Source organism: Mus caroli, chromosome 4 (genome assembly GCF_900094665.2).
Source record: "Mus caroli chromosome 4, CAROLI_EIJ_v1.1, whole genome shotgun sequence".
Taxonomy (NCBI): Eukaryota; Metazoa; Chordata; class Mammalia; order Rodentia; family Muridae; genus Mus; species Mus caroli.
The window spans coordinates 139,779,044-139,794,951 of NC_034573.1; the positions used below are offsets into that span (position 1 = coordinate 139,779,044).

The following is a 15,908-nucleotide window of genomic DNA, read 5'->3' on the forward strand; positions in this document are numbered from 1 at the left end:
TGAGAAATTCATCAACACTCAGAATCCCGTCCTATTGGGCTCAGTGGGCTACATTTACTGGGTTTCTGGGGTTATAACACTTTCTGCAAGTGTGAGGTGTACTCCAGTATGGTACCCACACTCTTCGGCTGGCATCCCACTCTTAGGCCAGGCCAAGGAGCGGCAAGCCAGCCACACAGTAGGCAGTGTCACTGGCTGGATGGAAGAGGGCTTAGCTGCCCTCCCCCCACCCCCACGGGCACGAAAGGACTCGGATGGTTTCATATTTTAACAAACTTTCCTTTATTAGGTTGCTGACTGTTATGAGTCATCATAAAACAGAACAGAACGGGGGTTTCAGAACTATACATGCCACAAGGCTTTACGGTGCTGGTGACGGGATGTCAGGGAGGTGTGGTGAGTCCTGGGGTGGTAGAGTATGGGGGACACAGGAGAGCCTGGAAATTCGCCAGCATGCATGGGAGTACAGCTGGGATCGGGGTGACAAGCTGGGATCCATACCACTGAACACCATCCACTCCGAAATGAGAACAAGTAAGGTTGTGCAGCCTGACAAAGGCCTCCCAAAGGAAAAGAACCTCAAAATATAAAGAGAATAATTTACATTCTTTATCTAGTCTTGGCACCAATTCTGTGCTTTAACATTTATACTCTACTGGAAGATTTTTTTTAAGGTACCCTACAGCAGCTGCTTAAAATGATTCTTACAAATATATATATGTAAATATATTAAACATTTTCAACAAATAAAGTCATCTATTGTACCTGTGCAGAAATGAGCAGAACTCAGATTCTATGGAAGTTGATTTCTTTTCTTTTTCTTAAAGGACAAGGTTTAATATAGCCCAGGATAGCCACGACCTCTGTACATCACTGACAGCAATCCTCCTGCCTCAGCCTCCTGAGCTTTGATTCTCCTTGGTGCAAGGGATGGAACCTGAGCTTCTTGCAGGCTAGGCAAGTCCTCTACATTCCCAATTTAGGGAGTTGATTCTAAAGCAAGAGAAACAGCCAGAGGGCTGGAGCAGGTGTGGGGTGCTCCATGTACGTGCTGCTAGGACCGACATTCCTCTCCTGGGGCTGCCCTACACCCCACTTCTGAGGCTTGAGGGGGTATGTGGCGGGGTCTTGAGCCTGAGAGGCGTACAGGCTTTCATGGCGCCCCACCCTGCTCTTGGTCTTTCTAATCCTGCCTTGCCAGTGGCTTTCCCAGGGGCTGGAGACCCTACTCACTCCATGTGTCCTAATGGCCCTCCAGGCCTAGAGCTTTGGAGGATGTCAATGGGAAATATCAGAAGAATCAGGGGCAAAATTTGAAGCTCATGGAAGTCAAGAGATGGAAACACGTGTGCCGGTGTATGAGTGCCCAAGGCAACAGAAGCCGGGACCTGGGGACATGGGGACTTGCACGGGCCTCTCTTGGGGTCTGCTCTGGTGCTTGGCGCAGAGCTACTTGGAAACTAGTCAGGGGTCGTACACAACGACATACATGTATCTGTGCACACCAGCTCATGTGCACACGACAGGCCTGGCCCGGGACGAGGACAGGTGTGGCACACACATTCCAGGGAGGTGGAAGAAAGCCACGGAGCACACCGAGGGAAGCCACCTACCAAGGTTTCCTTTCTAAGTGAAATAAATAAATGGCCTTTGCTACTGTTTAAAGAATAAATACAGGCCACGGAGCACCGGCAGCTGACATTAAAGCTGGCACTCGTTGGCCCAAGGGAGGTCCAACCTGGGGTTCTGTCTCAGTGTCCATGGTATGTGACATCCTGAGCTTCATCTGTGTGGCCTGGTCCTGGCCATTCCTGCTTTTGGACTCGACCCTGGCACCTCCCGCTAGTCTCACCTCCCAGGACCCCCCAGGTGGCTGTAGCCTCTCTCTGCAGGGAGTGGGGGGCAGCCCACTCCACCTGAGAGCAGAAAGCGCCTGAGAGAGGTTCTCATAGTTTATTCTCTGCATCTGGTTCAGGGAAGGGCCTGGATGCTGCTGCTTCAGCCAGTGTTGGGAAGGGAGAAGTCCGTTGGCATAGGTCCCCCCAGCAGAGGCAGCTGGTAGGTTGAGGGGGCACGTCTGCCCATGGCTGAGGGTAGGCATCCATCCCAGGCGCAGGGGTCGGTGGACCCCAACGGCTCAGTGACTTGGCACCAGGTGGCTGTCGTATGGCGGTCCTGGGATGTGGATCACTGGTAGAGGAGGTAGGCTTTGAGGGAGGCAGGTAGCGGCAGAGCGGGGATGGCACCCAGGCGCTCCTTTCCCAGCGCTAGGCGCACCGAACGCCGGCACAGGTCCATGAGTGGCAGGGGCTCAGCTGGGAAAAGCAGGAGAAGAGAGGAGAACCTTAGCAAAGGTCAAGAGGGATCTTGAACAGACAGCACTTATGACTCGTCCAAGGTTAGCACCACACTGATCTAAGTGGAGTTTAACAAACAGATCACTAGCAAATGGTGAAAGGCATGTTAAATTCCGAATTGTGGCGACTGCAGAGGAGGAGCCCTGGGCCACAAAGAAGCCTTCTGCTGACACCGAGTCATGGCTCTCACAACTGTGATCAGTTGTGATGCAGTAGACACAGGGAGGCCATTGCTGTCCTCTTTCCCTTTACAGAAAGGGTAGCTGAGAAACAGCATGTGAACAACTCGCCTAGGCTTGCCCTGCTGGAACCTGCAGGAGCTGCTCCTGGTCTCCCTGGGGGGCTATACTCTGCCCTGTCTGGACAAAGAGTATGAATGACTCTGGGACAGTGAGTCAGCTCAGTGCTCCCCCACTCCAGACACAGGGCCCTAGGCAGGTTTTCCAGGGGTGCTCGGTCCTTGCATGCCACCCAGCTTCTACTTTCAGGATCCTGTTAGGTACTGTCCTGGCCTTCATTTTACGGCAGAGGACAATGACAAAGTATACACATGTTCATATGTGGATATGCATGTGTGTGAATGTAGAGGCCACAGGACAGACAACCTTAGCCCATATTCCTCAGGAAAACAAACCACCATACTGTTGTTTGTTCCGTGACAAGGCCATCGGCCTGGAATTCACCAAGTGGGCCGTTCTGGCTAGCTAGCCTCTGATATGTGTCCCTAATGCTGGGCTTACAAGTGTACACATCGCACCTGGCTTTTTTACACGTGTTCTGAGGGATCGAACTTGGGCCTTCCCTCCTTCTTGCAAGGCAAGCATTTTACTGACTGACCTTAATGCTAAAGTGCAGTCTTCTGTTTGATTCTTCAATATTCACCAGTATGCCTCTAAACAGCAAACACAATCCCCTTAAGGGTAGTAGAGTGCGTGCTTAGCATGTGCAAAGCCCTGGGTTCAGATCGCATCACCAAATAATAACTAAATAAGTGAGTAAAAAATCCATTGACGATTGAATTCTATGTCTGGGAGAACATGGCGTGCAGGATTCTTTGGGGTAGGAGAATGTTCAGATGCCGCTGGTAGTCAAGTCACCGGGTGCTTCACACGGATGCATTAGAATGGCGCCTAAGCTGAGTCTTACACGAGTCGTGTTAAAAAGGAATAAACCAGGCTGGGAAGATGGCTCAGTCTAGAAGGTGCTTGCCACGAAAGGAGGAAGACCTGAGTTTAGTTCTCAGAACACATGAGAAAAACCAGGCGTGGTAGTGCACACTGTAATCTCAGTGCTGGGGAGGCAGAGACCGGAGGATTCCTGGGGCTCACTGGCTAGCTAGGTTAGTCATATCATGAGTCCTCCAGAGAGAAAGGAAGAGGTTCTGTGTCATGAATGACGCCTGAAGCCGACCTCTGGCCTCCACATATATGTGTGTACGCACTGGCTCATACTTACAGCTGCCCCACAGGACACACTTGAGCTGATGGGATGGCTTAGTGGGTAAACTGTCTGTGGCACAAACTCAGTGACCAGAGTTTGATCTGAAGAATGGGTGTGCCAGCAGCGCAACACACACACACACACACAAATAACATCACACACACATACACACACGCTCACACACACAGACACAGACACATGCTCACACACAGAGACTCGTGCACGTACATATACACACATATACACATCACACACATACACATATGCTCACATACACAGACACTCACATATACACATCACACTCACATACACATACACAAATAACATATCACACACACACATTCTCACACACACAGACTCGTGCACACACATATACACACATATACACATCACACACATACACAGACATGCACATATACACATCACACACACACATACACATTTAGTCTTTTTTTTTTAAAGAATAAACTTTAGGCATTTCCTGACCTCTAACCTGAAGGAGCGCTTCTGCTGTAGCTTCTCGGGAGCGGGACCTGTAGCAGTGGTTTTTAATGGGATGCCTTGAAATCGAGCCTTTCCTAGACAGCTCTGTGTGATCATAGGGGCCCGGAGGCAGGAGCATAAACTAAAGGCGTTCTATCCATCCATGTCCAACTAGACCCTGAAACCAGAAGGCTTAACAGCAGCCTCTGGCCAACATCTGGCAGCTGTGGGTGGCCCTTCTACGTGGTAGCGTGGGGAATCCTCTGTGCTTCCTCTCCACTGCTGAGCATCCCTGGGGCAAAGGGTCTACGGCTGCTCAGAGTGGTTTTCCGGGAGGATGGGGCTCCACCCCACTTGGAAGTTACAGTGGGTTCCCCAAGGGCTGGAGGGCTGTTGATGAAGCATCAGGAGCCCCACCAACCCAGAAGGCATTCCCACCATGAAACCCTTGGTATTGTGGATTTCAGGCCGCCTCACAGATACCGTGTGAAGTAAGTTTCCAAAGCAGGGGACTAGGACTACCCCAGCTCCTGTGTTTCAGGATGGATGGATGGACATTGCAGCAGACACCACCACCACTACCATGGTAGGTGGAGCCTATGCTGTGAGCCTGGAAGGATTGCTGCCTCAACCTAGAGATGGGGACTCAGACATCAGGAGCCCAAAGTCTCTGAAGAGGTGGCATCGCTACCTCACTCATCCATGTGGAAGGCAGGCACACGGGAGATGGGGAGGTATGGTCATGGCTGTGTGACCTGCTAGGACCAGCTACAGGAGGGGTAGCTAATGGCTGTACTGATGCCTTAAGAGTCTAAAATATAATCAGAGTAAGCCAGTCACTCTGCTAACAAGAACAAACAGCTCACAGTTCCCCATCCAAGTAGGGGGAGAAAGAACAGTACACAGAGCTGTGGTCTGCCTGCTTCTCAAATTCTGGGCAGAGACAAGAATGCATGGACTGTGCAAAATGACACAATGCCTACTGTGCCAATTTCAGTTGGTCACTGCAGGACCCAGGAGGGTCGCTCCCACTTCTGAACTTTTGGCCAAGAGCTTCAGGCTTGCTCCCTGCCCTTTCCAAGAGCTGGTGGCCACACGTGCTGCTGGATGGAACCACTGGCTACTCATGCTTGCCTCAGGAAGCTGGGGTGGGTCGCTGCTTTCTCTGTGAATGACATAGATGGGGTAGAGTGTGCAGCAAAGACACCAGGAAGTTAACCAGACACTGTTTCCAGGAGCAGAAGGTTGAGGACCTGGGAGAGCCCCCATGCCCACTTCTGCATTTCTAAGAGGAACAGCTTCCTAGTGATCTACAAGGCTCTGCACAGCCCTGGAGCCCCAACCTGAGATGTCTTTGGTACCCTGAAAAAGATATGACCCAAACAAAGCTTCAAAAACAAAAGGCTTTTGGGGGGTGGGGGGAGATGGCTTAGGCACTTATTAAATGTGAGTTAAAGCACTTGTGTAAATGTGAGGACCAGGCTGGAGAGATGGCTCAGAGCACTGACTGCTCTCCCATTTCCCATTCATTCCCAACCACACTGGTGGCTCATAACCATCTGTAATGAGATCTGATACACAGGTGTGTGTTTGAAGACAGCTACAGTGTACTCATATAAATATAAATAAATAATTTTAAATGTGAGGACCAGATTTGCACCCCCAGGACCCTGTGAACGCCAACTGGGCATGGCAATCTGCCTGTAAGTCCAGACTTGGAAGATAGGGACGGGTTTCCCCAAACAAGCTGGCTAGCAAGACTAGCACATCAGTGAGCTCTGAGTTTGATTGAGAAACCTGCCTCAGTAAATAAGGTGGAAAAGTTATTGAGGACGATTCCTGACATAAACCTTGGACTTCCACATGCACACACAGTCACACACAGGTACTCGCACACATGCAAAGACATTCAGGTGCACATGCACACATGCAAAAACATTCCTATGTACATGCACACACGCAAAGACATTCAGGTGCACATGCACACATGCAAAAACATTCCTATGTACATGCAAAAACAAGAAGTTAAAAAAAAATAGAGGCAAATGCTTTGTCCTTGTCTATGACAGACAAACGATCCAGGAAAAAAAGTTCTATCAGGAGGGGACTCTACCTCAGTAATGGTCCTGCTGCTTATTTCCATGGCACCTGCAGCTGACATGGTGCTCGCTCCTACAAGCAGCTGGCAGGGGAAATACTCATGGGGACATTCTAGAATGTTCTGAGTGGAACTAACCATTGAGCTACTCTCTGTGCTAAGCGGTTCTCACAGGAAGAGCCATGGAACCTCGAAGCCTTGTCCTTGTCTCCAGGGAAGGGCAAATGATACCTCTCCGAGTGACACAGAAGCTCTTGGTCTCTGCTCTCCAAACCCTGAGAAGCTGCTGTCCCCATGAGGCCAGCGTTTCTGAGAGACAGTGTCACTTCTCCTTCGTGGTGTGACACTCCCCGAAGGGCGTCCTGGCAGGGACAGGGTAGCCAGGCTCCCCAGAGCACTGCTTGATCTGGGGGGCACTGAGAAGGAACCATTGTGGCGAGGCAGCCAGAGAACAATGAGGGAAGAGAGGACGGATACACCGAGAACTGGCCAGGAGTGGAGGGAGGCAGGAAGCGGGTAACATGGCTACAAACAGAGCAACAGCAGACGCTAGGCCTGCTGGCCTCAGGGAACTGATTCTCCCCCAGAGCCTCTGAGAGCTCCAACCCTGTTGACAGCTCGGTCTCAGACATCTGGCCTCCTGAACTGTGACAGATAGCATCCTGCTTCCTCCATCAGGCCTCAGGCTTTAACCCCGATCCACCCAGATGACTCCTGGCAAGGTCACTAGCAACCGTCTGGTTGCCAAGGCAGCTGTCTTGACCTGTCATTACTTTGTCTTTCTTGAAACTCTCTCTGCCCTTGGCACTCAATACCATCTCCTGGGACCCTCTGGACACATGGCCTGCTTCTCCTGGGCCTCCTGCTTCCAACAGGGTCCAACCTCAGCTCTCAAACCTGGCTCTCCACATCTCTCTGGGCACGCTCATCCGGAGCCATGGTGTGTTTCTGGTTGTTTTTGTGGATGGGTCCCAAGACCTTCCCCATGCTAGGCAAGCCTGCTACCCTTAAGCCATACTCTCAGCCAGGAGTCGCCGCTTTCAATGCTGTCTGTATGTGGATGAACTCCTGGCTCTCCCCTGTGTCTCTGGTGACTTGTAGGTCCACCTGGACTGATTTCAACCTCTACATGGTCTCTCTCCAGCTTTCCCAGCTTTCTGATTGCAGCCATACCCTCCAACCTGCTCAGGCCGAACACCTGGGGTCAGAGCCTCGATAACCTTTCTCATTTCTCACACACAATATACTGAGGTGTGCAGTCTAGAATCTGGCTGCCTCTACCACCTCTCTAGCTTTTGCCTTGCCTCCGGCCCAGTCATCTCTTGCCTGGCATGGCAGCCGCCCTTGCCTACCATCAGCCAAGGGATCCCTGTAAGGCAGGAGTCGCTCCTTGCTCCGACAATGTGCTGAGGTGTCAGGGGAGACAGGTGATGGCGCTAACACCCGCCCCCCCCTCCTCACTCTCCCTCTGCAGCAGGGCTCATGACAACAGGCTGCCCTCAGATGTCCTGCTCAGCTTGTCAGGAAAGGGACACATTTCATCTTTGTCCTCCAAAGTCAACCGCATAGATCCAGGACCGTGGAGAAGGAAAAGCCACAGGTCTCGGCATTGCCTGGCACTCAGGTAAGCTGGAGAGAGGGCGAGCCCTGAGTGCGTGTTGCTGACCAAGAAGTATCTTGATGTGACATTCTGAGTCTCTCTGGACCCTGGCTGCTATGACAGATTGCTGGTCAGTTTCTAACAACTTATTCCCATTCTCATGGCCCCACCCAACCTCTTTAGAATGTTCTGGTTTGCCCTTGAAGAAGAAGGGGGGAAGCAGGCATTCATCTTCTTCTGCTTCCCAACTAGGGATGTAATATGACCAGCTGCCAAATACCTCCCCCGCCATGATGGACTGCAATCCCTCAAACTGTGAGCCAGAATAAACCTTCCTTCCTTCCTCCCTCCCTCCCTCCTTCCCTTCCTTCAGGGGCATCTGTCAGCTTTGTCTCGGCAAAGAGAAGAGTTAACTAGTTTGGTGGGTAGGCAGCCCTCCACTTGACGCAGAGCTCTGTGAAGTACCGTCTGCTCACAGGGCATGTCTAGGCCTCTGGAAGGGCACTGATGGAAAAGCCACGTGATTTACATATGATGTGCCAGGGCAAACACACCCCAGGCCCCTCTTAGCTGCTAAGGGTCTGCATTCTGTACAGGAGCTGGAATACGTGGAAGCCACACAAACTCTCTGGGCTCATGGAAGTATTGGCAGGCCAAATACGAGGTTAGACAATTCTTGGGGAGCTCAGATCTGGTGCCTAGGAAACATCCATGCCCCATCTGCTACTCTGCCATGAGGGAGCATAAACCTCCCTCCCTGGGGCACTGAGCACTCCTCTGTAGGAAGGAGGGAGGCTTTTGAACCTAAGCCCCGGACACCTGTGCGCAGGAGTCTCTGGCCGTGCCGGCAAAGTCGGCTGTGGGCTTATGCTATTTTTTCTGTAATGGAGGGAGACAGACCCACAGAACTTGCTCTGCTAGTTCCCTGGTCCAGGTCTGAGATGACTTCTCCTAGGAGGCTCCGTCTGAGGTGCATACTTGGCCACATCTGCCATACCCTTTGGCTGGGCTGCACAGGGAAAGATGGAGCAGGCAGGGGACTCTGCACTCTAGATGCCTCCACCCAACAAGTGGTTCCCAGTCACTGGATATGGAAAAGAACAGAGAGGGGCTTTTGAGAAGATTTAGGAGTTAGCTCCCGTGCCTGATGACTCCAAACATCCCAGAGCCTTTCAAAGAAGGACCTTAGCAAGGGCTGAGGCAGATGAGGGGATCCTGAAGGGTTAGAGAGTAGGATGGTCCAGCCTGTGCTCCTGACATCAGTGAGAGTCTCGCCTATCACGAAACACAGATCGGGGCTGGGGTTTGGAGCTAGGCCAAACCTGCCCCTAAAAGCAGCCACAGGTGGTTGGCATTTTCTGGCTCATCCGATATACTCATCCAATATGGAGATGTGGTACAGACCACAGGAGACACCCTTGTGGGAAGTGAGAGGGGGCCTGGCATGGGGGTGGATGGGTCTGGAACATGAGGACCCCTACGAACATGGCTTCCCCACTCCACTCATGCTGGGATGTCCCAGACCTGGACCTGACACTAGCACGGTGTCGTTGCACACAAGCCATTTCAACACACAGAGAGGCCACACCCCTTTCCAAAGGGACAGGCAGACGTCCTTGCTGACTCAGCAGCGTCTCTACTCCAAGACTAAGCAAGTCCTTCTCAAGGCGGTGGTGCAATGGAGTGCCTAACTCTGAGAGACGAGAGAGAGACAGAGAGAAAGAGAGAGAGAGAGAGAGAGAGAGAGAGAGAGAGAGAGAGGCAGAATCTGGATCATGATCCAGAGAGGTCCCTGGCTTTCACTTATCTAAGAGAGCAGGGCATCCCCAGAGTATCAACTTACTGATGCTAGCTGCAGTGCTAGAATACAGTCAACTATAATTCAAGGCTGGAAACACGTTATCCAGAGAATAATCAAAATCATTCATTCATTCATTCATTCATCTATTCACTGCTCCGTCCATCATCATCTACTCATCCAGTCATCTGATCTCTCCATCCATTCATCATCCATCTATCACCCATTATCCATCTATCCATCATCCATCCATCCATCCATCCATCCATCCATCCATCCATCCATCCATCTTTTATTTGTTCATGAAACACTGCCGGGTACTCCTGCAAGCTCTAGACAGACTTTCTCACTTAACCAGGTAGAGGTGAAATAGGACCTGTGAGGATCTACAAACACTGGGCTATCTAAAGATATTTTTAAATCCAATAACTACATAGGCTAGCCAGACCCACAGGGACATGGGGTACAACACTGTTTTAGACAAAGCAGGGAACACTTACGATCAAGTCCGTTCAAGTAGCGCATGCGGATCTCACAGTGGCCCCAGACAGCACTCACTACGGGATACAGCTTTTTACCCTTGAGTCCCCGGAAAGCCACTCCCATGTACTGTCCATCCACGATGAAACTTAAGGTCCCATCATCCATGTCCAGGGCCACGAGAAAGGAGTCAGGGACAATGAATGTCTCATCTGGCTCCAGAAAGGCTGGGTATGTTTTACTTGGCTGGTTCTTGCCGTCGTGGTAGAGACGGTTACGCCCCAGGTCCCAGCCCCAGGATTCATGGTTATTTCCTACAAGGGTTGTGTACCCAACAGAGTGCAAAGGGGCATCTGCTGTGGCCACCCCCACCACGGCATGCGTGCCTCGTTGCCTCATGGCCCATGTGATCTGCCATACGTGCAGTCCACGTGTGTACCCAACTTTGCCTCTGATGGCGTCCGTGCTCTGGGCCACCGGATGCCGGTGAAAGATCAACTTGTCATCTTCCTTCACGAAGACATTGAGCGAACGGTCGTTATTGTTCCAGGAGTGGAGCAGCTGCACATCGTAGGACACGGGGGGCATGTCGAGCAGCAGGTCCAGCCGGGTGGGCTTGCAGTAATCCAGCCCCTGGAGTTCCTGCTTCAGAGGTCGGTATGTGGGGTCCCGCATATCCACAGTCTTGATCCCTCCCGTGACCTTCTGACCCATGTTGGCCTTTATTTCACCTTTTCACTGACTCCCAAGGCAAACTCATCAATCTTGGGGCGTTGACTCCAGATCTCTGGTCGGGGATGAACAGAACCCCTAAGGAAGGTTGCTAGGCGATCTCCAAAGGTCGTGAAGCACTCTGTATTGCCTAATGGGTGGAAAGAAAAACAGGGGAGTGGGTGAACTGGGGTGCAGCAGGAGGGGGAAGTTTAAAGAGGAACATGGAAGCACACACCCCAATACGTCTCAGCAGCTTGGAACCCTGGTTCAGAGTGAAATGCCCCTGTCCCCGTGGCTATGTTGTCACAAAAGCAAAGAGGCCATCCACCTCATGGTCTGTGTGGAGAGGCAGAGGTGGGCTTAGAAACTTGGAGCTGCCCTCAACGTCCCGGGTCAGTCTGAGACACAGGGGATGCTGGTTGGGCTTCTAGTTGGCTTTTCATAGTCAGAAGGCCAAGGCAGCAGCACAGACCCCCGGAGTGAACCTCAGCTCACTGATGCTTTCTTCCTCCCCTCTTCCCTGTATAGAGTGCAAAGCACAGCACAGGCAGACGAAGACACCACACCCAGCCTTCCCCTTTCTTCTCCAGCATCGTCACCCCTCATAGTCATGACATCAAGTGGCCCAAGGGAGGGAGCACTGATGCAGATCTCAGTTCAGGGTAGGAAATGCATACACACTCATCCAGGCTCCACAGCTCAGAGGCCTCTGCAACTCCTTATCAACTCTTTACCCTGCCTGGACCTGAGCCATCAACAAGGCTTTCCACAAGGTCCCCTGGGCTGGATCCTGGATTTGGATGGCTAGGAGACGAAATGGGAGCAGAGGGGAGGCCTCACCGCATCTGTCCACTGGACCTCCAGAGCTGATGATGCTTTCCCCACCTGTTGCTGCCCAGCCTCGGATCGAGGTAAACAGCAAAGAGTTTGCACTCCTGGGTCTCTCTCGTGAGCTGTGCTCTCTGCCACCCAAACCTGGAGGGCTGGAAAGATGGCTCAGTGGATAAAGGACCTGCCTCACACGTATGATGCTTTTTAAACATATGTGTGGCATGTGTGTGTGCATGTGGTATATGCTACACCACCAGTCCTTTTAAAAAAAACTTCTCTTCTGGGCTTTGAGTTTCTGGCTCGATGAATCGGCCACGATTTTTGCTTCAAGCTCCTTGAGTTACTGCCCTGACGTCTTTCAATGACAAGAGTGTAACTTGTAAGCTGGAATAACACTCTTCCTTACCAAAACTGCTTCTCATCGGAATGTTATTACCACAGCAGACATCAAATGAAAACAACCAGAAACCAGCATAGTCTATGTGTAAACGGTCCACGCTAATTGTCTTGGACTTTATGGGCCAGATTACGAACTAGTCAACGTCACCACCATAGCATACAAGCTCCTACGAAAGGCATAGAAGCTGATGTTCACGGCTGCATTACAATAAAACTTTATTTATAAAAACAGGCCAGCACTCAGCCTGCTGGCCCCTGAGCCAGATCACAGATCCCACTCTGTGGCCACTGAACAGTCTTTTGGGAAGGCAGAAGCAGGCAAGCACACGGCGGGTATCAGAAGGGATCTCCTAGTAGCCTTAGAAAGAACAACCAAAGACGTTACCTCAGGGTAGAGTATCCGCCACCTGTCCAGGTTAGTCCTACAGTCTCTTCTAGTTCTAAGACGTGACCAACAGCCTGTACACAGCCCAGCAAGTTCACCAACACCCTCGCTGTGCTGAGCTGAGCTGCTTCCCTCTCTGGCCTGCAGGATGGCGAGAGCCTCGGGCACAGAATGGCTATGAATTGGATGGAAGGTGTGGGAAGGAGGAGCTGGAGAGAGGGGCCGGCTGGCACAAGTTGAAGCGTCCACTTTATTGTGGAATGATTCTCTCACAAGGGCAGAGCAGGGGACACGGTTCAAGCACTCCATTAGATGTGCTTGAACACCATCCCATCGTCTGAGTAACCTTCGGAGTGGTCGGTTGCCATGGCAAACCTAGAGCCCCTCTTGACTCATCTTTCCTGTGTGTCCAGGTTGTTGGCTGAAGATGGCACTGCTCTATTGTTCATAGCTAGCCACCTCCTAGCTGAGGCAAGGATTCCCATGCCATCCCTCTTCCCTCCTCCCACCCACTTTAAAGTGTCCCCGTACAGGCGGCTAGGAAAGACGCCTCAGAGGTTAAAAGGAAATAATGCTCTTGCAGAGGACCCAAGTTTGATTCCCAGGCCCAACACCAGTGGTTCACAACTGTCTGTAGCTCCAGTTCCAGAAAAGTTGGGGCCTCTGGCCTCTGTGGGGACTTGCACTCAGGCCCTGTCCCAAGCACATAATTTGAAAATAAATTATTTTTTAAAACACGCCCATGCAGATGTACCCTCCCATTCTCACCTCTCCCTGGGCTGGAGTCCACAGGGCATGTCCCCAGGCCTGTCTCCGAGGCTCCCAAACTCGCTCAGGACTCTGTGCCTTGTACACCGACTACGGTTCACTTTTGGTTTGTCCAAGTTTCCCTCGGTTCACGTATAACATGGGTGTCGCCCGTGTGTCACATGCTCATCCGAAACCCAATGGAGACAGTGTCCTAGAGAGGGCTCGGCACAGCTGGCTCTTGACTCTGATGTTCTAGAATGTGCTCGTTCCCTGAACAAAGATCACTGTGAGCCAGTCTTCCTGGTTACCACACCCGGCCCAACACATGAACACTGCCTCTGGCTGTGACCCAAGCACTGGAATGCCATCCCACGGAAGACCAAGATTAAGGACTCCTCTAAACCAGAGGTCAGTGAATTTGCTTTGTGAATGACCAGATAGTAAATATTTTAGGCTTTTCAGACAGTATGTAAATAAATGGGTGTGGCTATGTCCAATAATACTTTAAGAAAACAGAGAGCTGGATTTAGCCCATAGCCGTGGTTTGCTGACTGACCCCCTCTTACAAAACTGTGAAAAACTGCTGACCTGCTCTTCCAAAATACCTGGACATGGAGCTCAGGGTGGGGTGGGTGTGTGCCACCCATGTGTGCCGAGTGACAGGAACATGGGCGGGTCTTCCCAGTGTGGTTAACACTGGACAGGACAGGCTTCCTTGAAGCCAGTAAGGACTAACAGTGGGTATTGTTAGCAGAAGTGGGGGACCCGGTACAGACGCTGGCTCTGGCTCACCTCCAGTTCCATCTCCTGCTGTTCAGAAAGCAAAGCAGAGACTCAAGCTAGGTCCAGTTCAAATGTGCCACATGAAAGCTGGGGCCTCAGGTTCCCCAGGGCAGCAGATGGCAGAGACCTCAGAGAGGTGGGAGGACTCAGCCGTCATCCCTACCCTGGAGCCACCAAATCATGAAGGGTGGGAGGGAGCGGTTATGTGTCTGTTCCCTTGTAGGCTGAAACTAGACAGCAGGGAGCCCACAGGGCTGGTGTGCCATCACCATGTCCCATCAGCCACGGCATCCACAGATGCCTACACAGACAGGCACATGTGCCCGTGTGCACAGGAGTACCACTGAGTGAAGTGACATCAGAGGTCACTGAAGTGGAGGAGCAGGACAGAAGCCTAGAAGCTGGGGGCTCCTGCTTGAGTCCCTTAATCTTATGCCCAGCAAGTGAACTCTGGCATTCACCAGCACGACCCTTCACACAGCACCTGCTGGGCATCCTCATGGCCAGCTAATCCCCAAACAAAGCCCTAGTCGGAGTACTCCGCTTGCCCTAGCAACCTCTGGCCACCCTGAACTGAACACCTCCCACTGTGCTTAGTCTCCAGGGCTGCCCTTGCCAGCTGTCACACAGCTACAATGTTGGTGATTCCCCAAAGACCAGCAACACTCTGAGGAAGAGACATACGACGTCATTACTCCATCATGGCTCCAGTGCAGAAGGCAAGTGTCCCAGCTAAGAGATTATGCACACAAGTGTGTGTGTGTGCACGTTTGTGTGTGTGTGCACGCATGTGTACATGTGTGCATGTGTGTTTGTGTATGCTGTGTGTGCGCATGCATGTATGTATGTATGCGTGTGTGCATGGGCTCTAACTGCAGGTCTGTTACTCATATTGGGCAGCAGGGAATACATCTAGTCCTTCTCTCAGCAATGTTTTTCTCCAGGTAAAAGCAGATTAAAGACCAACCAAGGACAGCGGAGACAGGGGTGATGGGGCTGCCCATTAGCCAAGGGTGAGCGGGCTGCTTAGGAGAGAAAGGATGTTCTCTGCACAATGGACTAGAACTTGGTGAGTCATAAAAGAGTCCTATCCCTTGTTTGGAGTCTGAATTCTTGTTCCAGAGTCAAGAGCAGTGGTGACGGGGCTCTGCGAGATGAATGCTACCTGGATAATTACCCAGAAAATGCCACGGGAGCAGCTTCACCGGTCACACAGGTCAGTCACTCCCCTACAGCCACCGATGTCATTGGATGTCCTGCTCTCTTGTTAGGAATGTGTGGCTGGACCTAAGCAGACTGACAAGGGGTCAGGCTTGGGACAAACCCCAAGGCTGTGAGAGGGGCATCCTAGGTGGACCCCAGTCTTTTCTCTGTTTTCACCTTCCTGTTCCTCGGATCCCAACTCAAGCCGTGCTCCACTTGGCACACAGCAGTCACAGCCTGAGAATGGAAGAGACCCAGCCCCAAGTACATGGTGGGACCTTCCTATCTCTGGCTGGTGGGTGGGGTGGGTAAGAAAAACACAGAGGGGAAGCAAAGCCAGGAGCACAGCATGCAAGAGCGAAGGCACTGGCCCTGGAGCTAATGCCACATTCACACAGGCACATATACACACGCATGCATACACACACACACACAGAGGCATGCATGCACACACACACATACACACACACATACTGTGATGGTTTGTATATTCTTGGACCAGGGAGTGGCACCATCTGGAGGCGTGGCCTTGATGGAATAGGTGTGACCTGGTTGGAATAGGTGTATCACTGTGGGTGTGGGCTTAA

At 51.7% G+C, this 15,908-nt stretch overlaps 1 protein-coding gene across 3 annotated transcripts in view; it reads right to left on the reverse strand.

The window, feature by feature from the left end:
* Window positions 1-258: 258 nt before the first annotated feature.
* The window catches only part of Spsb1 (splA/ryanodine receptor domain and SOCS box containing 1), a 57,578-nt gene continuing 41,928 nt past the window's right edge, over window positions 259-15,908 (reverse strand). The window contains exons 1-3 of one of the 3 annotated variants that reach the window (XM_021159879.2): window positions 13,354-13,683; window positions 10,277-11,118; window positions 264-2,315 (exon numbers count right to left, since the gene is read on the reverse strand). In XM_021159879.2, the coding sequence (XP_021015538.1) occupies window positions 2,188-2,315; window positions 10,277-10,970 (822 nt within the window). In that variant the 5' untranslated portion in view covers window positions 10,971-11,118; window positions 13,354-13,683 and the 3' untranslated portion in view covers window positions 264-2,187. Of the gene's footprint in view, window positions 2,316-10,276; window positions 11,119-13,353; window positions 13,684-15,908 lie in introns of those variants that run through there. The other 2 variants (XM_029476586.1, XM_029476587.1) reach the window with 2 other exon arrangements.